The 24,410-nt window shown below is 42.0% G+C and overlaps 1 protein-coding gene across 4 annotated transcripts in view; it reads left to right on the top strand.

Annotated features, from left to right (window-relative positions):
- Astn2 (astrotactin 2) overlaps window positions 1-24,410 on the top strand; it is an 837,958-nt gene that overhangs the window by 222,149 nt on the left and 591,399 nt on the right. For 2 of the 4 annotated variants that reach the window (XM_078048075.1, XM_078048073.1), the window contains exon 4: window positions 22,540-22,689. The exons of 1 other annotated variant lie outside the window; for it this stretch is intronic. In XM_078048075.1, coding sequence (XP_077904201.1) covers window positions 22,540-22,689 — 150 coding nt within the window. The remainder of the gene's footprint in view (window positions 1-22,539; window positions 22,690-24,410) is intronic. One more of the 4 variants, XM_078048074.1, reaches the window with a different exon arrangement.

The following is a 24,410-nucleotide window of genomic DNA, read 5'->3' as shown; positions in this document are numbered from 1 at the left end:
ATGGCTTAGAATTATATGGATTTTATTTCTTCTTAAATGCACAAGAATTTAGCAATTAAGGGAAGATGATTGGAGGAAAAGTATTTTAGTGTGATCAATACCAGATAGATAGATAGATAATAGATAGATAGAATGTCAGATAAACAGACAGAATGATGACCAAGATAGAGACAGATATAAATAGTATATTTCTTGTGACAAGGATTTGGGGATTTTTTATTGTCCAGATGATAATTTTTCTCAGTTAGTCTTATCCTTCAAAAATTCTAGTTGTCTTTTGGCCTAGTTTGGTTTTGCCTTTTTATGTCATCTTTATATATTTAAATTCAAAACAAATATCACTACCATGTGGGCAGTGAGTGGGGATTTAAAACCACTGCTACATTGTTGATGTGTACAAAGCCTGAGGTGCCAGGCAGATTGGCTGTTGTCAGTTCACCTTTGAGGAAACTGCAGTCAACGGAGGGAAGCAGTCAAACGTGATCCTAGGTTCCGGGCCCCTTGCTGGGTTCCTAGGCTGTGTTTGTGATTCTGCAGGAGTTCCCAGGCTGGAGAAGATACTGGGCAGTAAGCACTTGTCATGAGGGAGATTTAGGTGTTGCTATTTAGATCCTTCAATAGAGGGACTCCCGAGTCCAGAGGGACATCAAGAAACTTTTCTAAGTAGCAGAAAGCTGACTGGAGATCTGAAGGACATGGAGCCTTTAGCTAGAGGAGATGGGGCTGGGAGACTTAAGGGATAAGAGGGTGAGAAGCCAGGTTTGCCTGGGTGTGGCTCTCTAAGGGAGGGATAGGTGCAAGTGATGAGAAAGCTGTTACCCTCCAGGTTAGAAGGGTCTTTCTTGCAGGCCATGGGCTCTGTACAAGCATTAGACAGTGGATGGCCACTAAAAGTCTTCGGAGAGATGACTTCATTTGCTTTTTTTTTTTTTTTTTTTTGGTACTGGGAAGGGGCAGAGCTATTTGGTATTTTATTTAGATACAGGGTCTCACTGGGTTGCTTAGCACCTCACTTTTGCTGAGACTGGCTTTGAACTTGCATTCCTCCTGTCTCAGCTTCCCAAGCCACTGGGATTATAGACATGTGCCATGGATTCTGGTTCCATTTGCATTTTTGATAGATCAGATTGACTATGATGAGGAGGGTGGGTAAGACATGGTGAGACTAGAGAGGAGCGAGATGGTGGAACCAAAGGATTTGTCAAGTGGGAAACTACCCCAGTGGGCCAGGGCCAGGGCTCTTCCTCGTGACTTGACTTGATGCAGACTCCACATCTGCATCTTTATTTTTGGCTTCTCTCTTTCCATTCCCCTGTCACTAAATGAACATACACTAAATCTGCAGAATGTTATGCAGATGCTGGATATTATTATCAGCATCATCATTATTAATTTTACAGATAAGACTCAATGCCTATGCATTGAGAAACCCGTTAACTGAGTAAATTAAGAACTGTTTGTTATAAGGGCTAATAAGCATGTTTATTTGTTCCCTATTTCATCCTAGAAATACTTTTCACTCCATGAATATGTTGCAGAGGTTTGGAAACCTTAGATAATCAGTGTGCTTCTTCAAGTGCTGATGTTCCTGTGATCATTTTATTTTATCTTCTTTTACTGGACTTGACATTTTAGACATTATACTAGACATTTTACATCTGTTTTTATATTGAATCTTAGATGAATTTTATGGGGAGATGTTGTTTTTCCATTTTGATAGACTTGGGGAGAAGAATTTAAGAATAATGAAATGACTTGCCCAGTAACTCAAAGGTATGAACAAAAGGTATGATGTTTTGGTACCAGAATTTCAAATATCTATAGTATGCAAATACTATGCCGAGAGCTTGTGGGGGATTCACAGTGAACACTGTTGTTTCTCACTCTGGGGAAGCTGGATTCTCATGGCACAAGTGATTATTTATTAATGTGAACTGATTATAGAACTTTCATTTGGCATTACATGATGGCAGGAGCAGGAAAAGAGATTGGTTGAGACTTGTGGGAATCACTTCAAGATGGGACAATCAGGCAGGGTGACACAGGAGCACTATGAAAGGAGCCTAGGGCTTGTACAGAATCTCAACTTTGCCCCTTGCTGACCAAGTGACTTCCAAGAAGACTGGCATCTCCCTCCAGCTGTGTTTGTTCATCTCCAAGGCAAATATAGCAATACTGACCTTGTAGAGACTGAAGGTAAGTATTGATTGCCATGTACTAAAATCCCAAGTTCAATAGTGAACTGACTCAGCCTTCGAGAGTGTAAATGCATGTGACTAGAGAGGTAAAGAATGGACAGGGCAGTGTAAAGGAAACATTTTGACTTGGGAAATAATGCTGAGAATTAATAAATGGGACAGCATCAAGTTGAAAAGTTTCTGCATAGAAAAGGAAGCAATTAAGAACGTGGAGAGAGAACCTCCAGAATGGGAGAAAATCTTTGCTAGCTTACTTTTTGACAGAACATTAATATCTAGAATGTATAAAGAACAAAAAACATCAAAAAAGAAAAAAAACCCAGGAGACTCAATTAATAAATGTATTAAATAGACACTTTTCAAAAGAAGTACAAATCAGCAGGGTGCAATGGTGCACACCTGTAATCCCAGGGGACCTAGAGGCTGGGGCGGGAGGATCACTAGTTCAAAGCCAGCCTTAGGGACTTAGTGAGGCTCTAAGCAACTTAGTGAGACCCTGTCTCTTTTTTTAATATTTATTTTTTAGTTTTCGGTGGACACAACATCTTTATTTTATTTTTATGTGGTGCTAATGATCGAACCCAGCGCCCCGCATATGCCAGGCAAGCGCGCTACTGCTTGAACCACATCCCCAGCCCTAGAGACCCTGTCTCAAAAAAATGTATAGAAATGCCTGGGGATGTGGCTCAGTGATTGAGCACCCTGGTTCAATCCCCAGTACCAAAAATAAATAAATTCAATTGAATTAAAAAGATGTATAAATGGCCAACAAATATATGAAAAAATGTTCCACATTATTAGCAATTAAGGAAATGCAAATCAAAACTACACTGAAATTTTACCTCCTATCAGTTAGAAGGGCAATCATCAAGAGTATAAACAATAATAAATGATGAAGAGGATGTGGAGAAAAAGGAACTTGATAGTTTTGGGAGGTCATGGCCTCTTTTCCAAATACCTTTTTCCCCCATATTATTTATTGGTGCGTTATTATTCTACATAATGGTGGGATTTCAAGGGTCCATGAAAACAATATAACAATATAATTTGGCCAATATCATTCCCCAGTTTTTTATACTGTTGGTGGGATTGTAAATTAGTTCAGCCATGCTGGAAAAGAAGTACGGATGTTCCTCAAAAGTCTAGGCATATAACTACCATATGACATAGCTATGCCAATCTTTATTATTTATATTAAAGAAGTAATGTCATTGTACTTTATCGATACATGCATACCCATGTTTATATCAGCACCATTCACATTAGCCAAACAATGGAACCAGTCTAGGTAGCCAACAACAGAGGAGTTCACACACACACACACACACACACACACAAAGGTGGTATATTTACACAATGTAATTTTATTTAGTGATAAATAAAAATGAAATTCCAGGAAAATGATCGGAACTTGAGGACATTATGTTAAGTTAAATAAGACAGACATAGAAGGTCAAGGGTCATATGTTTTCTTTCATATATGGAAACTAGAAAGGAAAAAGGAAAAGCAAGGTGGGAAGGATTTCATGAAAATTGAAGGGAGATCAGTAGAGAGTAGAGAAAAGGGATGGGATTGGGGGGGAGGGAGGACGGGAGAGAAGGGAAGCACTGGGAAATTATATTGGCCAAACTTTCTTGTTATATTATTTGCATGTACCATGTGTAATAACAAATACCACCATTATGTAGAATATTAATGCACCAATAAATAATATGGGGGAAAAAGGTATTTTGAGAAGAGGCCATGACCTCCCCAAACTAGCATGTGGCCCATGTGAGCAATGTGGTTGTGAAGCCTAGTGATTTAAGTGCAGCCCATGAAGTCAGACTGTGGGTTCAAATACTTCACTTTCTCTCTACCAGCCATGTCACCTTGGGGAAGTGCACCTTCCTGAGATGCACTTTCTTCATCTGTTAAATGGACATAGTAAGAAATTTTTCATCTCTTTAAGTTATCCTGGGACATGAATGCTGACAGTATTGGCACTCAGCAAGGTGCCAACATAAGGAAGGTGTTTAATTAGCATTGGCCAAAGCCATTTGTCCTCCAGCACACCTGCTGAGAATCAGAAGCTGGGTGGTGGAGGTGAAGCTCCAGGGAAGTTCACAGCAGGAGAAGTGCACCTGCCTGGATGGTTTTACAAAGGCCAGGGGGTCCTGTGGAGAACCCGGAAGCTCTGTGCCTGTGCTCAGAGCTCTTGCTCAGGCCCATACCTCATAAAGATGTCTCTTTAACAGCCTCGAATCCAGCCAGGAATAACACAGTTCAGGGCCCCGCTGGCTGCCTGGAGGGGAGGGTGGTAGGTGTCTAGGTAGACTAGGAGGCTGCAGATCTGTTTTGATTTGATGGTTATCGATCTTTCCCCAAACTTCATGCAACATTAGTCTGGGATTCTGCTGCTTGTTCATTAATGCCAGAGCAGAAGCTTCCTCGGGGCTTCTCTTCACTTTTCATTTACACCCAGTGACAGTCTCTCCAGGTGATGCCCTGGAGTGTGAATCCATAAAACAATACGTTACGCAGGCCAAAGGGTTCTTCAGCCAGCTGAGCGCAGCAAAAAGAGCACAGGGCTTGCAGGAGGGTGACGACCCACCTGCCTTCTCCTCCTGACCCTGCTTTAGCTGTTGTGTGCTCTCTCTGGGACTCAATTTCCCCATTAGTAAACTAGAGTTTTGAAAGTTTCATAGACCTCCAAAATTTGGTGCTTCTAATTTTAAAAACCTAATGGAAAAGGTTTGAAATTTTAAAAACCTAATGGAAAAGATTTTTAAGTTGGAAATATATTTTAAGACAGATCTTTATGTATTGAACCAATTGGGTACTGATCAAAAAAAATCACTTAAGAAGATCAAGTGCTTTGAAACTCAGGGTAAAAGTAATGGATAATCCATCCATTGATTCATTCATTAGACACAGTGAATGCCTGCTCTGTGCCTGGCACTCTGCTGGTCACTGGACGAACCATAGTAAATTTTACAAACATGGTTTTTGTCCACATAGAACTCGTTTTCCACTGGTAGCCATCACATATCACTGTAAATATGTTTTACAGAAGCAGGAGACTATGACAAAGTGGGAACAAAGAGCAAAAATATTTAATCTAATGGGAAAAAAAATCAGACTAGTTAATGGTCAATCCAAGTTTTAGCCAAAGAAAATAAAATTGTTATTTAGAATCATAAATTATACACACCAATTGTCTCATGATAGGGAGAATGACCCAGGAGATGCAGACTCAAGCCGAATTCTGCCATTTCCCTGCTAAGTAATTTTCATCTAGAGATGTCATGATGAGTCTATTAAATTAAAAACAAAAGTTCTGGCTCAGGTAGAAAATCACTATCTAAGAAAGTAATAGGTGTTACAAATATTGTATTGGAAAGCTGTAACTGGTATTCTGTTCAAGAATGGTCCTGGGGATGCAGTGTTTCCTACCACCATTTATATTTTTTTGAGTAGCACTATAGTATTAGTTTCTAATATTGCCCCACATACAAACTTAAAACATTCCTTTGACTCTGCTTAATCAACATCAGGTAATACAAGGTCTCCAAGTAGACCTAAGAGAGCCCTCCCACTACACTTGCCAAGAGTGAAGGCCCCTTCCACATTCCTTCCAGAAAGGAAGAGGTAGGTCGTACAGTGATGCCATTTCCCAGGAAATCCCCTGTGCATCCTGCCTGCTTTTACAAGTGTTATTTTTAATATACAGTTTTCTAAACAAGAAATAAGAGAAGGCTGGTCCTCACCACCACCATTATCTCCACCATCATCATCACCATCATCCTGGTTGCTGGGTATTTTGTGCCAGACATTAACATATTATCTCAGAGACTTGAGGTATTTGGGTAAAGTAAGCTGATTATATAAATAAGATTTCTGAGAATTGCAGAAGTTCAAAAACTGCCAAAGCTGCACAGCTGGAAAGATGTCATCAGTCCTTTTGATTCCAAGTCTAGTAATCTCTTTAATGTATATACTTTATCATTTCCATTATCTTTACTACTAACATCATACCACCACCCATGACCGTCATCATCCCACTGTACCTCTCAAAAATATTCCCTCTTCAGAGTCAAGACAGTACCCAGCTCAGCATAGGTGGAGTTTTTTATGTTACATGTTCAGGATATTTATAAGCTGGATTTTCCACATCTTTCATTTCATTTACTAAAAAATCCTTATTGAGTGCCTGCTCCAAGCCAGTTGATGCTGTCAGCACCGGTAATGCAACAGTTAATGAAATGGATAGTCTTTTTATTCATTTAGTTTACATTTGGATAGATTGAGGGGAAAATAATCAAATAAATGTTATTAATGTTTAATGAAGAAAAAAATCAAAGCAGAACAAAGCAATAAAACAGGAGCATACAAAGAAGCATTATGCTTTTTTAGAGCATAACTCTGCTGTTATGCTACAACTCTGCTGTAGCATCTCAGTCATCCTCCAACAGCTTTCTTAGGAAGGACTAGTATTATTTCTCTTTAAACAGATTTTTTTTTTTTTTTTTTTACAAACTTTCTCTTTCCAAATCGCATGACTCAATACTGCCTCTGTGTCACCGTGCTTACCAACCTTTGACGTGAGCCCTGCACTCTAGGAATTAGGCCTTCAGTGGTATGGTGTCCACAGTATAGTAGGAATTAGAGCAATAATTTATTTTTTAATATTTTTTCAGCAAATATGCACTCCCCCTCAACCACCATTGGCAAGGCACACTTCCCACTGATGTTCGGATTAGCCATGAAACTTTGCTTTGGCCACTGAGATATTAGTGGGTGTCGCAGCACAAGGAACATTTGATATTGGTAGGCACAGTAGTGTCCTTCTTATTGTCTTCTCATATAGACCCCATAGAGATTGTTGGCCCAAAGCGGACGAGAGACCCATGAAATAGAGCTGAACTCAATTTGCCACTTGAAGTCTAGCTGAAACTTTCTTGGGTCATCTGAGCCCCACTTGACCCATAGATGTATGAATGAACTCTCCGTTTTGGTTTTGGTTTTCTGCAGTGGTTTTTAATTATAAAAATTAGCTAGTAATAGAATGAAAGGATGAAATCTCAGCTTGTGCTTTCCAGGTCTTCACTTTGGTCAGGTTCCTCAGCCTCTTAAACCTCTCAGTTTCTTCACCTGTAAACTGGCATTAAGAAACAAATTTCAAGCCAGGCATGGTGGGATAGACCTGTGGCCTAACTATTTGGCAAGCTAAGAGGATGATCACTTGAGTCCTCAAGTTCAAGACCAGCCTGGGCAACATAGTGACTATCTCAGAACAAAACAAACCCAGAAAACTTTATGGAGACACCTTAATAAGAAAAATCAGGTGGTAGATGGTCAATACATTTTTTTCTCTACATCCAATATCCAGGTAACATGGATATAGACTCTGGCCAAGTTTTCTTCACTGCTCTGCTCAGCTCCTCGCTGACTTTTTGAGCCTCATTCTCATCTCTTAGTGGTGACTCCAACCTTTCTTCTCTTTTGCTGAAGAAATTGCAATAAGCACGTAGTACTCATTGGATAGTCTATGCTGGTATTTGAGATTCCGATATATATTTATAATGATTTTGCATTATTTTAATTACAGAGATGCAAGGGATGGTATGGGGTGGGGATTTAAAAGGAAGACTTCCGAAAAAAAATGCTCCCGGAAAAATAACCCACAGTTAGAAGATGACAGGCCTGCAATTGTGGTCATAATTGGAAATGGCACTATTAATACAATACTTATTCATTCTATATAAAAAAAATGGAAGTGCTTTTTGCAATTACCCCATTCCAAATGAAATTAACATTCCATGGCATTTTCCATAAATGGTTTGTTTGCACACATCGGTGGAGACAATTAGCTTGGAAGTGAAAGAGTGCTTAGTAGAGAGAGGATGAGGTAGGGAGGGTCAGGCATATCAGAAGAGAGAAGAATGCAAAAGGCATTCAGACTTGCTGAGGGTGAGTAGTAAATATCAGAGGGAGCAAAGTGTCTGATGTGTGGGAGGATGAACATTAGACATCCAGTGACTGATGACCAGCGCTGGGCTTACCTAGTGGGTCTAAGCCAGAGAGAAATTCATGATCAGCTCATTGAACAGGTGAGGAATTATTTGCATTGCTTGTGTTTGCCTGTTTCAAGTTCAGTCCTGCATGAACTCCCTGCTCAATCATCCAGTGCCTTCCATGGTTGTCTGCAAAATCCTCTGTCTTGCCCACAACACAAAATCTGGGGTGGGGGGTCTCACCTAATGATCTCTGCCTTCCTCTCACCTGAAATTGATATAGGAAATGCCTCATGTTGTGACTTGGCTTTTTTCTTTTCTGCAGTGAATGTTTTGATTTAGTTTTATAATAAAGCTATCAAGGCAAGAAAAATATCACTGACATGTTGTCCTTCTGTAATTGAAGAAGGACACATTCAGGCAACTTCTGTATATATTGGGGTATAGTCAACCCTAAAGCTTATGGTTATATATCATTCCTAGGAGTACAACCGTGTTACTTTTCAAATTCTTTCTGTCTCCTCTAATTCATATCTAGATCCTGTAACTTCTGTCCATGAAAACTCATATAAAAAGACATATACATACATACATACATACATACATATTCAAACAGATATTCTATTTTCTACTTCTCTTGATATTGCAATGGTTGATTTGTGCTTTTTTTGCTAGTCTGAATTTATAAAACCTCCTTGAATTGTCACTAGAATTGGAACTGGATTACTATATCGACTTCATTAATAATTAATATTGAGACCTTGAGCACAATTTGAATTTCAGGCTTAATTTCTTCTTCTGTGAAAAAGAAATTATTGAAGTATTTACCTCCTATGGTTGTTGTGATTATTAAATTGGAAAATTTAGGTAAAATTGCCTAGTACAGTTCCTGACACATGCTGAGTGGCTCAATATAGTTCAATTCTTTTTTTTTTTCATTATTATCATTACCTGTTCTTTTCCCTGAATCTCTCTTTCAGTGACAGTCATATTGATCTTTTTAAAGTAAATCTCAGACAGTCCAACTTTTCTTATCATTATGTGCTCATATAACCCTGTTATACAGGTTGAAATACAAATGCTTAGCTTGGCATTGAAGCCCCTTTGTAGTGGGCCACACCCTTCCTTCATCTCATCAATAGCAGTAGCACTCCAAGGACTCCAGCCACATTCAATCAGCTTTTGGACTGAATCTGACTTTGCATTTCTGCACCTTCCTATATGCCACCTAGGAAAACTTTACATCTTCTTTCACACACCACACTCAAACCTTCGGGTTGCTTCAGTGCCTGTGTTTTGCAGGTGACTGTAAATGGAATCTCTTAGACAGGAGATTTCACTAGCCTTTCTAGACTGAAACTCTACCTTGTCCTCTTGTCATTTTTTTTTATTTCAGTGCTTAAATCCTCAGTTTATGGAAGAACTCCTTTTGGTGTCCAGGCCCACTCAGTCCAACTTTTATTTAACTTGAACTTGCAATGATACTTTGCATTTTCAGGATTTTTGAGGTATAACTCTGAAATGCCACAGGGGCGAGATTGACTTCCCACAGGTTTCCTACTGACTTGGATCCATGTGGTTTTGGGGGGTTTATTTTTGTTTGTTTTGGTTTGGTTTTCCTGCTAGTCTCCATTTGTTAGAGATGTGCCTGTCTCTCCTCTACTTTCCTCTTCTTTAAAATATGACCCAGGGTAGATGCTTTGCTGGTTTAAAGAGCCAGGTTTGAGGCTGTGGGCTTCCCTCCCATCCAGGTCTTTTTTTCTCGGGCATCATTAACATATCCCAAGTCAGTGGACACTTGTCCATGTGCTGCTCAACTGGAGACTTGCCATCACATCTCAACTTACTCCTGTCTAGAACTAGATAATGGATTGGTTGTTCCTGAGCCCAGGGCCTGGACCAGATGGATTGTGTCTAGGTGTGTGTGGGAGGGGAGGAGAAAGGAGAAAGTTTTCCTATCCACGTAAACACAAGGTGAATTTTCTAGGCTTCTGCTCAGGAGAAGACTTTTCAAATTAAGATTTTTTTTCCTTCTTCTATAATTATAAAATTACTTTAATGACTTCACTGTGGCTACTGGAGGAGAATAAAAAATAAGAGCATCAACGTTGAAATTCACAGGATGATGTTCATTGTGGTCTGACCTGCTTTTTATCAAATGTTTGAATCTCTTCTATGTTATTTTGCAATGTGGGATCTCTGCCTGATTATTGCTAATTTCTGGGAACTTAATGCCTTTGTAAGATCTTCTTTTTATTGTTATGCAGTAGATTCATGAAAGGACCGATATGGCGATTACAGTTATTACTATTTTTATTCTTAAGGTAAAGGTCCTGGTCCACCAAATGGATCTAAGTTTGAAACTCAACCTTCCCCCTCACCACATAGGTAATTACTCGGTTGAATCTCGACTCAAGGGGTGATTTTGCTGCTCCAGGGGCATGTGGTGACACTTTTGGTCATCACTACTTGGGGAGGGAAATGCTAGGGTGAACTGAGTAGAGGCCAGGGTTGCTGCTGGACCTCCTACAATGTACAATAACTCTTCGTCATGATAATTCTCCACAACAAAGAAATTTCCAGGCCCAAATGTCAGTAGTGCCAAGGTTGAAAAACCCTGTCTTAGTCAAGATTCTTAATCTCTCAGAATCAGTTTTCTTTCTTTAAAAGAGAGCTATAAAAAGTGTTTTTTTTTTCTGTGCAGTGACATAGAAGTGACACGAAATTATATCTATAATATTCTTTAGCAGATGTCTGACCTAGTATAATCACTCAAAAATATTAGCTCTCATAATTATAACACATACAGATTGAACATCCCTCATTCCAAAATCTGAAATCCTTAATATTTTAAAATTTGAAATGTTTGAGCCTCAACAGGATACTTGAAAAGTTTGGGATATTGTAGCATTTCTGATCTTAGATTTTCAGATTGAGGATGTTCAACCAGGAAAGTCCATACAAACATTAAAAAAAAACAAACAAACAAGAAAAACCCTCCAAAATCTGAAACACTTCTGGTCTCAGACATTTTGCATAAGAGCAAGTCAAACTGTATAATGTCTGCAGTGTGGATCCTGGGAATCAGCTACAGCAATACAAATGTGGGGCATTAGTATTAGAAGTCACAGAAGAACTGTGGTCTTTCAAATAATCGAAGTCAGCTAATTTCTACTCCCTAACAGAGTTTTATTGTTCCTCATGATACTATTACAAGCTTCCATGTCAGACTAGTTTCTCGTATCTGGTCCTGCTCTACTGGGCTAATCATAGTCTTAATGTGACACTATCTCAACATAATTTCTTGGAATGTTCCGAACAATGAAGAGCAGAGCTGTGTCCTTCTTGGTTCTAAATTTTATGTTTCTATGAGCATTACCTAGGAATATGGGTTATTTTCTCACTGGTTAGCTAATTGCGAGCACATATCGAGCTTTTTCTGATGCCCAAATTACTGAAAGAAAAATAAAGAGTAGAGAGAAAAATATCAAACTGACTTTGTGCTTATAAAATCTACATTATTGGTAGATTTGGATGCTTACCTCTAACCCAGGCGCGTGAGGTCTGACTTCTGTAGATTTAAATCAGGAGGGGACTAGCAAGAGATAAAGGAAGAGGAAGAGGAGGAAGAAACTCAGAGGAAAGAGATGGATCATGGTGTTTATGACCCTGGAATCCCCCTTATCAAAAAAGCCATTGGAGTGTGAGCTCCCTTCAAGAGTTATCAGGATCTCCCAGGTTGCCATGAGACGAGCTCAGTTTGGAGGTTCTGTCTCAGCTGTTACATCTCTCCTCCTCTCTGGCTCTTTCTTTTATCACATTGCTCTACCTCATTGTGCACATCTAGGAAAATGAGAGCATTCCTCAAGACCTATTCGCCCGTGCATGCAGCCTCCCTGTGCAAACGGCTCCCCAGGATGGATCTGTATTATTTCACCAAAAAACATCAGAGGAGGAATTTGTTCTGCTCCAGTGAAGACATGATTTCCAGTCCTCTGTGCTGCTGTAGCTCAGTTTTTTTGGCTGCTTCCTGGGAAAGGGACAGAGGAGAAAGGAGGCATCCAGAGTACTTAGCTGAGCCAGTTTTAACTAGGGCTAAATGAGGAGAGAAAAAAAAAGATAATTCAGGATTATCTAGCTATGGGATGAAAACAATTTAGGAGATACATATGAGGCCCACACCACATGGTAGCCCCACAGAGGTGTCTGGGACAGCCCCAACACTCCATGTTCCTTCTCTGCCTTCTGTTTTCCTGTTTATATTTACAATTTCCATAGTAGTTAAGATTATAGAAGGAAAACAGGTCTGGGCTCCAGTTTTGGGCTTCCGGCCTGCTTCTGTCCCCATAATGATGATGGTAATGTCACCCACTTCCCAGGCTTGTGATGAGTGGCATAAAGGTAACAGTGTCTAGTATAAGCACTCAACAAATATGAGAAATTTGCATCGCTATTGGTCTTATTTAATTTTTTTATAGGTATCCTCATTGGCATTTAGAAAATGAAAACTGAGGCTCAGAGAGGATATGGTGCTGTACTCAAGGGTGAGCAGATGTTAATGGAGTCAGGCTTTGGATCTTGTTGTCTACGATAATAAAATAATTTTGCACCATCTTTTACCTTCATTGCCTTATCTCACCCCTTCATATGTACATTATCTATTTAAGGATATAATAGGGCTGCATTAATTTCACTCCAAAAATCTTAAGGATGTAAGAAGCAGAATTCGGAATTCCATGATTTACTAACAATAGTGAAGTGGGAATATTTCAAAGTTTTGTAGTGACCCAGCTTACCAAATGCTTTGACACATAGATTTCACAATATACTTTCTTTTCTGAGGCTCAGAGAGGTTGGTGAAATGTCCAGAGACACAGAGCAAGTGACTTAGAACTGATATCATTTTCTTCTGCCTCCAGATCTTCACTGAGTTTTCACTTCAGGATTTTGTGCTAACCAACCGATTTTATTCTCTAGCTTTCTGCTTGGGATTTTGTGTGGTGGTGGCATATAATTAGGAATAATAAAGCAAGTTTGCTCTTACCGTCTTGGAGAAAAGGGAAATTGAAATTATAAGTCATTAAATGGAAAATCCCAAGCTTTATAGTAACGCCAACTCAGCCTCAATCCATTATTGTCTATATATTTAGCCAGTCTATTTTAAGAGTTTAATATTCAGAAATAGGATGTATTTATATGTGGCTGCATTAATTTCACTCCAAAAATCTTTGCCATTTGCTGTAGTTGACTTACATGTGCTTAAATTTATAACTCCCCTATTGCATTGGGAAGATTAGTTTAAAGGAAAATGGATGAAAAATCTGCCGGTTGGGTAGTGAGAATAGTACAAGTTGGGTGTGGGGCTCAATGGTAGAATACTTACCTAGCATGCACAAGGCCCTATTACCACTCACACCCTCCCCCCACACACACAAAGAGTTGAACAAATTACATATTCTGTTCTCTCATTATCTCCTCCTGACCCTGTCATGGGTGAGTTTTGCACTCATGTTAGAATTGCATATCTTGTACCCTGCATTGAGTGCCCAGCCATAGATACCCTGAAACATCTGTCCATCGATTGAATAAGCATAGCCCAACTCTGAAGCCTGCTAATGAATGTGTTGGTGAACTTCAAGTCACCGAAGGAGACTGCTCCATTTCAGATGGTTGTGTTTCTGGGGTCATCCTCACAGTGATTATTAATATGATCTAAGGGGAAGTTGGCTGACAGGGGAATGGTTCCTCCCATCCTCTCCAATGTGGAAGTCATTCATCAAACCATATTTATTGACCCTACTTTAGAACAAGCCATTAAGTAATATTTGAAGCTCTGTCATTTATAGGCTGTGTATGACCCTTGAAAACTTAATTAACCTCTGTGGGTCTTACCCATTTGAAAGATGGAGGTAATGACATGTATCTTGAAAACTTGTGTATCTGTCAGTCATTGTGACAACCATGCTATATAACAAATTGCCACAAAATCTCAGGGGCATCCAAAAATAATACTGATTAGACTTGTGTCTGAGGATCAGATGGAATATTACACTCATCTCACTGGGTTTACTTGTCATCTACATGTTGGCTGGTGTCAGGGACCCAGGTTGTAGGTATTAGGGCAGCAGATCTGTGCTGCAGAGATGTGAATCTGTGGTTCACTATTCGTCCTCCTAGACCAACATATTAATTGTGACAAGTTCCCCTTGGTAGTGGTAGGTGTCAATGTGTCAGCAGAAATGGGTGGCACCTCTTGAAGCCCAGGCTCAGAACTAGTACATGCTGACTTCCACCCGTGTACCATTGGCCATGACATAGCCAAGCCCCAGCCAAGGGACAGTGAAAATGAGTGAAGATATGGGTTCAGGATGGATGAAGAAATGAGGATGTGCATCCCATGTCTTATGAGGATTACATTAAGTGATGGCTCTGTTTACCTTAAAACATTCCTTATCACATAGTAAACCATCATTGACAAATGCCATTATTGTGATTATCTGGCTAATGAAATGCTTTTGGCAAATTGGAATAATATATTTAGGTGAACTCTGGTAACAGATCAAGCTGACTCTCTGGGGGAAGAAGTGAAACCAGGAGGAGGTTAAATTTCTGGAGAGGAAGGGAGTAGAGGCAAGAGAATGGTATTTTCCCCTTTCTGCCAATGACCTTCCAGAAAAATGAATTCTCCTCCCACCAAATGATGGTGCTGGATCTTAGCAACAAGTTCATATCTTCCCAAGTGTTTTGCACAAAATGCCTGCAGTCAGGACCTAATGATCTCTCTGAGTTCAAAGCCAAAATCTGATGAGCATGACAGAGGAAGTATGAGAACAGACAGAAGACCATGGCAGAAGCTGCATTTGTATATGTTAGAGCTCTGTTCAGGTTCTGGGTTATAGCAAGATCCAGAGAGAACCATGACCAGGAAGAGCTGAAGAAGACTGGTAATGGGAATCCTGGATGCTACTGGAGCCAGAAATAATAAGATGGAAATCTGAGAACCAGAATTCACAGATCTATCTTCCTTGGACTGTGGTATTGACTCCATTCAACCATTGGAATGTTTTTTACCTCTCTGGCCTCCACACAATGGTAATCCAGTTCTCTAGGGTGACATTAGTTAAGGGAAGTGGAAGTGCTTTGCAAACTGAGGAGTGCGATTCCTGTAACTGTTACATCCGTCTTGGTAAAAGCACATTCATTCACATTTAGAACTACAAGATGTTGAGGCTGGAAAGATTCTTGGAGACTCTGTGTGTTCTGGCTAGGGAGCATGGAACCAGCTCCATGAACCTGGAAGATTTTGTGTTGTTAACAGAACAGAGGAAAATATCACTGAGTTTAGTTCCATCACTCAAATGTGGTGCAGTTCTCCCAGTTGAAATCATGACCATCCTGTAAGTCTACAGTATTAACTGATAGGCCCAAGATCTTGGGTATAAGAAAAGGCTCTTCCCTGGTTTTCCAATTTGTATTTGTTGCTGTTTGTCCATTTGTCTCGTCTGCAGGCACTTGCTTGAAGATAAGCTGTACCAGGCACCAAAGGTTTAGGAAAATGGATGGGAGAGAAAACTAAAAAGTGAAAAAATTCTATCCATCATTTTTTTTTATCCCTGAGAGTTGGGAAGAGGCAGCCATTCTTAAAAATGTATACATGGGTTTTGAATTTGTTCTAGTTGTGAGATGTGCTTATTATCTGGCTAAGGAACACTGCCTGTTTTTTTCCTTCTTTCCTTCCCTCCTTTCTTCTCTCCTTCTTTCTTTCCTCCCCCCACCCTCCACCTTTTCATCAAGAGGTGACTCTTGCATGAGATGGGATATTGTGTCAGTGACTGAACGTGCCCAACTCGAAAACTTGATGGTTCTTTGCGTTTGTGTGGGATTTTTCTAGCTGAGGTAATAACTTAGAACTGGGGGTGTCTTCTATGACCTTTCCCCCAATCCTGGCATTTGAATGAACCCAGTGCAAAGCCAGAAGACACCGACCGATCAGTATTAGTAGACGTGCACACCTCCTGTTGGTTGTGTGTATCCTATGTCTGTATCTTTCTCTCTCCTTGTTGAGAAGTTTATCTTAAGCGAGTCGTTCATGTGATTGTTGAGGCTGCAGGGTGGGGCCAGCAGGCTGCAGAGGGGAGGGGAGAGTTGATGTTGTGGCACAAGTCTGAAGGGGACTGTTCTCTCCTGCTCTGAGAAGTCAGTCTTCTATCAAGTGCATCAACTGATTGTCTGGGGCTTATCCAAAATTTTGGAGAGAGATTTGCTCTACTCAAAGTCTACTCATTTAAATGTCAATATCATCTAATCAATACCCTCACAGCTACATCTAAAATCATGTTGGATCAAACATCTGGATATAGTGTCCTAGCCAACTTGACACGTAAAATTAATCATCTCAAGATCTGAGATGAACTGTATTCAACAAAAATTTGGGAAACATGGAAGAGTCGTGTAAATAGGAGACAGGAGCTTCAGGCCTTGGTCAGTTGCTGTCTTCAACCATGACTCTCTCTGGTCGCCTTTTATTTATATCTGAATAGAGGTGGAAATATGTAGTCTTGAAGAGAAATCCCAAAATGGCCATTTTATAATGCCAGCAACTTTCAGAATGAATAAAGCAAGGGAGAAGTGAAGTGATACGCCATTGAGCTGAAGGGGTAATAAGTGGCCATGCGTACTCCTTCTTAGCTATTACTGTGTTCCAGAAGCTCTATTAGACACTGTACATGCCTGAGTCCAATTAGAAATCCTGCAAACATTTACAGAGGAGGAAACTAGGGTTGCAAAAATGAAAGCAGCCACTCAGGGCCACATAGCTGCAGAGATGGGAATGAACTTGAGTGGCCTTTCTCACTTGTACTGGACAACGTGGTCAGTGACCACCGGCTGCTTATTCTCTGAGCATCATTCTATAATGAGAGAGAAGTGACAGCATGCGACATGAGCTGAGCTTGGGACTCCCATACTGGACAGTCTTGGGGAAGGCTCCTCTGGCATTGGAGACCAGTCTCTAACCAGTGGGACTCACTGGTTCCAGCCAGGACCAAATTGCCTGGGGCTCCCTTGCCAAGATGATGTAAATTGGAACTGGCTATCAGAGTCACTTTCCAGGCCTGAAGAAGTGCCATCCAAACTCAATGTCCACCTACCAAGCAGACCAGAGGCAGGACTTAAAGGGTGCAATGAATGGAGCTGGAGCTTCAGTTACTGTAATCTGAGTCCAAATCTCAGTTCTGCTATTTCTAGGCTGTGTGACCCTGGAAAACCATTTAACCTCTCTGAGTTTTAGTGCTCATCTTAAAATAGGAGTTAATGATCCTTGCCTTTCAAGGCTGTTAGGAGGAATAAATGAGAAAGCATAAGGAAATGCCAGGCTCCTTTCCTGGCAAAGAGTTGTCGCTCAAGAATTGTGAATTTTTCTTCTAACACAGATTGAATGTGTCTGAAAAAATTAAAGAGGTGATAAAGTGCTATCAAAACTTGAACTCAAACCTATACATATTTCAGTAGTGGAACATCCTGGGTGCTGTTGGGAGGAGGAGAGAGCAGTGCATAACAGTTTAAGTATACAGTTGTCAAGAATCAGTGCAGACAAACATGCAGAGCCTGCTCTGCAAGGTAGAGGAAGAGGCAGAGGCTTGCCTGGTATCTGGAAACCAACAAGCCCCTTCTGCCTTTGCAAAGGGACTATGGCTCAGCCCTCTCTCTGGGTCTTCTCTTTGGCTCTTTCTCTTTCTCTCTCTTCTTTCCTGTCCTTTCCACGCCCTCCATTCTCTGTTCTCCCTTATCATCCTCTTTGCCCCCATCATTGATTATTGAGCATGATTCTGCCTTCCACTCTGTTTTCTTCTCCTCTTCCCTCTCTCTCCTGCTCTCTTCTCTCTCTTTCCAGCTTGGCCTGGGCTCCAGGGCTTCTCCCCTTAGACCCGGGTGGTTCACTCCCATTAAGCTCGACAATCTCTCATATGTCAATTAGAAAGAGGCAGCATTCCCCTCGTCTCCCTCCCTTTCCTCGGCCTGCCGCGATGCTCAAATCAAGCACCATCTGTTGCATTCATCCGGGCCATGGTGAGCATTTTGCCACTCTGGGGAGGCAGAGCTTGGTAGGTACCAGGAGGTAATAAGGCTTATTTGAACAACTTGATGCATTGATATTGATAGAGCTGCAGAATGGGGGCTGGAGGGGTGCTGTGAAGAGGGCGGCATGCAGGACGAAATTGGAGAGGGAAGAGATACACACTAGCACTGGCCCCCTCAGCCCGCCTGGGCTCTTGGCATTGTTGCCAAGACAAAAGCAGCCAAACAGATGGATAGGATTTGCTACAGTTGGGATCAGAAACCCTTGAAGCTCAGGGGAGCAAACCTTCTCTCTCCATGTGTCTTTCCTCTCCCCCAGCCATTTAAGTTTATATCAGCTCAAGGGAAAGAACATAGAAATAACAGGACAGGGATACAATGACCTTTAGAAATTGCTGAATTTCAGAGATAGGAAGAACAGAGAGGGGATAGTGTATCAGTCATTTTCTGTCTAGACAAAGAAGCATCCCCAAAATATAAAAAGATTTTATAAGAATTCAATGAATCAACTGTTTGTGGAGGTCTAGGAAGAGCAAGGAGAGTCAACATGTGGAAATCAAGGTACCAGGGACAGGGCAGGACAGGAAGCCACTATTAGCTGCTGGAACTGAAGGGGGAGGGAGAGGAAAGTGGTTTTATTGGTGTGAGATTTGGAACTGTGGAAAAGGGAACCCCTGGCAGAAGATGTGATTACCCAGGGTCCTTGTCTCTATCAGATATGGTACCGAAACAGGAATGGAGTGAGGGAAGAGATACTCCACACTCTCCCTTCCCATCTTTAGCCAGAGCATCCTACTGGCCAAACCCACCTTGCAGCCAGATAACATGGAGCTAGGTGATACTGCCCCTAGGGACCTGCCACTGGGACAGATGGGAAGAATGCACCTGGGGAGCATGGTGGATCAGCGGTGCCAATGGAGAGCAACCAGCACAGATCGGGGTGTGTATGCATTCTGTCGCCTGCACTGTGCCAGAAGCTCATGTTCTTTACTATTACAGATACTTCCTCTTACCTCTTGGAAGGGATGCATGCATGGAGTCTCCCTAGAGGCTGGCTCTCTCTTGTGAGTGTGTGACCCAAAGAACTCAAGTCTCTACTCCACACGGCCACTTAGATGTTTTGAAGAGACCCCTAAGTTTCCATACCTAAAACCAAGCTTGTTCGTGCCTATCAAATGTGGACTTTTACAGGGTCCCTGCTCTTGATGAGGCACCATCGTTCCACAGCTGTGAAAAGCCAGAAGACCAGGAGTCAATCTCAAGTTCCCCACCCCATGTCTGCCCCTTTCAGTCTGCCTTCACGACCCGAGGGTGTTTTACCTACAATATCACTCTCAAGGTTGCCCACTTCTCAGTCTCTACTATTCTACTGCTTCTGCCTCTGTTCTCTCTACTACTCCACCTACATCCCCATCTTTACCGTGTCTGCACTACTCCAGGCAGCCATCGTCTCATACTTGGGCTCTGGTGCTGCTGTGTTATCTTCCTGGTTGGTCTTCTCATTTTCATTCCTGTTCTTTCCCAGTAAATTCTTCTCTCTTTTTTCTAGAGAAATCTTCCTTTCATGCAAATCTCCTGCCCCTCTAAAACCTTCAGCATGGTCCATCCTTCACAAGGTCCAAGGAGTAAGGGTCAGGGTTAGGCTTCCTGTTTCTTCTCCTGGGTTATCTCATGTCACTTGCAGTCAGTAATTCAGTACCAAAGGCCGGTTTCAACCCTTTCCATAGTCCTTCTCCCTAAAAGGTCTTCATTTAGACTGTTCTGTCTCTTTTTCTGCACTCATCTTACCTCTCCAACACCCAACACTTTCTCCCACTTGATGATGCATACTCTTCAGACCCTAGTCACGTGCCCATTTCCATGAAGCACATTTCCATTATTTCCTAGACAAGGTCATAGTCTTCTTTAGATTGTGTTTTAGTCTGACTGGACTAAATAATAAAATACAGTGGACGGTGTGGCATAAGCAATGGTTTTCATACAGTTCTGGAAGCTAAAAGTCTAAGGCCAGCAGGGTGAGGTTTTGGTGAGGGTTTTCCTCCTGGCTTGCAGACTGTCACCTCCTCTTTGTGTCCTCATATGGTGGAGAACAGGGAGAGAGAAAGAGGTGTCTCTCTTTCCAGTCCAATCAGATTATTGCCCTTCCTTATGACCTCACTCAATTTTACTTACCTCCTTACGACCCTACAAAAATGAGAGTTTGCTGTTGAAGCCACCAGTCCATGATGTTTTGTTAAGCCAACCAGTCTACAGTGTTTGGTTGTAACAAGAGGTGTTCCTCTTGTTCTCACCAGAGGCTCGTGATGGATTTTCTGTAAATGCTGCTGAATGAAGAGATAAATAAGTGGGGAGATGAGCGAATGAATGAATATTGACAAACCTAGGGGAGTCCCTCTATTTGAGAATTTCAGACAGTTCACTACTTGTTCTGGATTCTTTTACAATGGCTTATCTTACCTCTTTCAATTCTGGGTTAAGTCACTCTTCTCTCTGGGTTTAAGGAATCAAATTGGGCCTGACATTGCTTCTCAGAACTTTACCTTCCTTTGGAGGGGTCTTCTCTGCAGGCTTGAGTAAGGAGCTCATGTTTGGAGTCTTATTGCACCACGTCAAGTAGGACCTAAGGGAGGTATCCTTGGAGAGGGGAGCAGGAGCAGTGAAGGAACTAGAATGTCGCCACACAGCTCATTCTGTTGCCTGTTGTCTTTTCCCTAGACACCAAAGATTATCCTTCTGTCCCTGAGGATGGGGCTTCTTACAGAACCTGCTCTCCCAATCTGCCCTCTGAGTGGCACCTACCCTGCAGACATACCTGTCTAATGGGAGGATATCTGGAGGAAATAGGGGCACTTTAGCCGTGGGTGCTGGGATGTTCAGGAACCTTCTTTGTCCAATCCGATGAAACCTCTTCAAAGAAAGTCTTTGGCACCTGCCGTCTCCTGGTATCAGACAGAAGGTAGCTGAAGAAATTCCCTCGCCTCCGGAGACAGAGACGGAGGGAGGGCTGAGTTTGAAGATTTCAAAGTCAAGGCTGTCTTTGGGAATGTCTCAGAACAAAGGCACGGGGGCCATGTAGCAGCCCCCCGGTCTTCTTTCTGGTCTCCCCTCCTTGCCTTTCATGTTGTCTTTCTCCTTCCTTCTCAACCCTTGTTGGTTTTTCCCCCTTTCCTTTTATCTTCTGCCTTTTTCTCTCTGCCTTTCTGACCTCACTTTCTTCATTCGCTGGAACTTTCTAACCAGTCGTTTTGAAACTTTGTGGAAATCCTGCTAGCAAATCATTGGAAGGTGTTGTTTGTAAAGGGAATGTCAGACTAGAGATCCTAAGGTGTGACTGCATCACTCGCTGGCTTGGAGCAAGTCACACAGCTCGTTTGCAGACCTCAGTGTAAGCTCCGTATAATGGGGATATGGTGCTAAGTGACCTACGTATCCACAGTACTGGAATTTTATCTCCTAGGACGTTGAGTGACTTTTGCTACCACTGCCCTGGTTCAGGCACCATTGCCTCTGACTGGCTACTGCAAAAGTCTCAATGCTGATCATCTCTCTTGCCTCCATTTGCATTCTCCACAGTCAAATTAATAATTGTTAACAAAGAGGCTCAATTTCCCATGAACTTCCTATTTAAAGCCCTTCAGTAACAACATTTTGCCATTGAGATAACATCCAGATTCCAAATGTGGTTTACAAGGTGTCTATCTCCCTCCAGCTGTTTCTTACCATCTACCTGTGCAAGCTCCATTGCACCTACACTAAGGTCCTTTCTGTTGCTCAAGAATCATGCTCCTTCTGGCTCCAGATTATCACACATGCTTCTTCTGGCCTGGACACTTATTTTCCAGATTTCCCCACCTCCATCCTGATCTGCCTTTGCTAATTTACACTCATCCTTAAGATCTCTGTTTAGATATTGCTCTCTTCAGAAAGCTTGGAGTGAGATGCTCTAGAGTTCTAAACTCTCCTATCACATAAGTGTTTGCAGGGTTAGCCTTGCTGGGATTTGTATGCTACCAAAGAATGAATTACCTGAAATGCGGATTGTATCTAAATTGTTACCACTGTATCCCAAGGGCACAGGGCAGCGCCTGTAACATAGTAGGTGTTCAATAAAGCTGACGTTACATCTGTGCTTATGCCCATGGCGTGTGGTTCTCTATCTCCACGGGGTCAGGGAGGGAGTTTTGAGACTCAAGGTGGCCAAGCCCGGTCCTCCAGGGGCTAAGGGTGGGCCAAGCCCTAATCTCAGCCCATTGCCACCCTGTATCAGCAGCTGAGGCGACGCAGGAGACAGTGGAGTCCCTGATGCAGAAGTTCAAGGAGAGTTTCCGCGCTAACACGCCCATCGAGATCAGTCAGCTGCAGCCAGCCCCTCGCAGCGCCTCGGCAGGGAAGCGGAAGCGGAGGAGCAAGTCTCGAGGTAGGCTCTCCTGGCACCTCTTGCCAGGAAGACAGCAGGCTGTCCTAGGGTCCCAGAGATGCTGGAAAGACTTCTTCCCTTGCTTGTATTGCTCATAGAACCCTGTTGCACTTTGTCCCTTATAAATCCCCTCCGACAAAGCAGATCTTTCCCCCTGGGGACAGAGCTCACTTCTGGGAACCCCAGCTTCCTCATCTGTGAATGGGAATGGGTCCTTTAAATTCTGGAGGAATTAAGAAGATTAGCAGCAATCTATGGGAAGCTTCTAGCACCAGGACCTGCAAACAGTAGATGGTCTTTTAAATTGTGGTTGGTGTCAACCTGGAGAACTAAGAGTGAAAAGACTCCTTGACTGGAGGTCAGGAACACGGGCCCCCAATAACAGGAAGTCGAGTCTAGTCTGTAGGAAAGGAAGTAACATAGTGATCAAAAGCATGAGTATTCTGAACTAGAAAGAATTGAAGTCAAGTTTTTGTTCTGCTAGTATGTCACTAGGCTGTCACTCTACTTCTCCAAGTAGAGTGTTTCATGGGGTCCTTGCAATATCTTAATACAGTGCCCAACATTTCATGAAGAGTAGCATTTTCCTTCTGCCCCTCCTGTTGATCTTCCCTCTTCTCTTTCCCTCTGCTACCTCATCATCTTCCTGGCCATCTGTATGACTTTGTGTATGTGAGGAACGCACTTGGCACGGCCTGATTTCCAAACCTGGTCTTTCTTTTCAGTCTGCATCTGGTTGTGTTTCTTCTTGCCTCTCACTTTTCAGCTTCCAATAACCAGCTCTTCTCCATGGCTTCGGTGGCCGTCTGGCACCTTCAGAAGCATTCAGGCTGAGGAACATGACATCCAAAGCCCCAGAGAGTTTTGACCGCTGTCTCTTCTAAATCCATGAGCTCTGACCTCTCTCTGTGTCTCTCCTCATACCACTGTCTCTGCATGAAGTCACCTATCTGACCCTTATAAATAATTTATTTACTCACACTTTATTTATTCTAGGCAGCAATATACATCTTATTTTGTTTGATCATCAGAGCGACCATATGAGGCAGTACAATGACAATTCCCATTTTATAGATCATCTCACTGAGGCAGAAAGAGCTATAGTAACCTGCCCAAGGGGACAGACAGCCTAGTAAGTGTGGTAGATCCAGGAAAAACCCATCAGAGTGAGTTTTTAACTAAACCATCAAATTCTACACAAGTGAAATCCTACCTGTCTTTCTAAGTCAAACCTAAGGCGTGCATTTCCATGAAGGTATCCTGTGTGGAAGTCACGATTCCCACTGGGTTGTCCTAGTTTTCCTTTATACATGTGTTAATCACTGGATTCATTTTTGCATATTGTAATTTGCTTCCGTCTAGCTCTTTTAGCTGGGCAGAAGGCAGGGATTGTCTTATTGCTTGGGTGGTGTTTGCATTTCTGGGCCTAAATCAGTGTCTGACACATGGGAGATGATTGCTGTTTGTTGAAAGCATGTCTATGTCTCACTCCTGTGCGATCGTGAATCCTGTGAAAACCCCAGATCTGCATGTTAAGCTGAGGCCACACATTGAAAACGATGAAATTCATTTTTGGAACTCGTGTGCTAAATAGCAGTTGCCTTGAAGTCAGAAATGTCTCAGTGCTCATCCCAACCCCATCAGTTTCCACTTGCATGGCTTAGATAGAGTTATCAGCCCTCTCTGAGCCTCAGTTTCCCATTGCACAAAACCATGATCCT

This window comes from Ictidomys tridecemlineatus, chromosome 4 (genome assembly GCF_052094955.1).
Source record: "Ictidomys tridecemlineatus isolate mIctTri1 chromosome 4, mIctTri1.hap1, whole genome shotgun sequence".
Taxonomy (NCBI): Eukaryota; Metazoa; Chordata; class Mammalia; order Rodentia; family Sciuridae; genus Ictidomys; species Ictidomys tridecemlineatus.
Note: the sequence above shows the minus strand (reverse complement) of the source record. Positions and strands in the feature narration are given on the sequence as shown.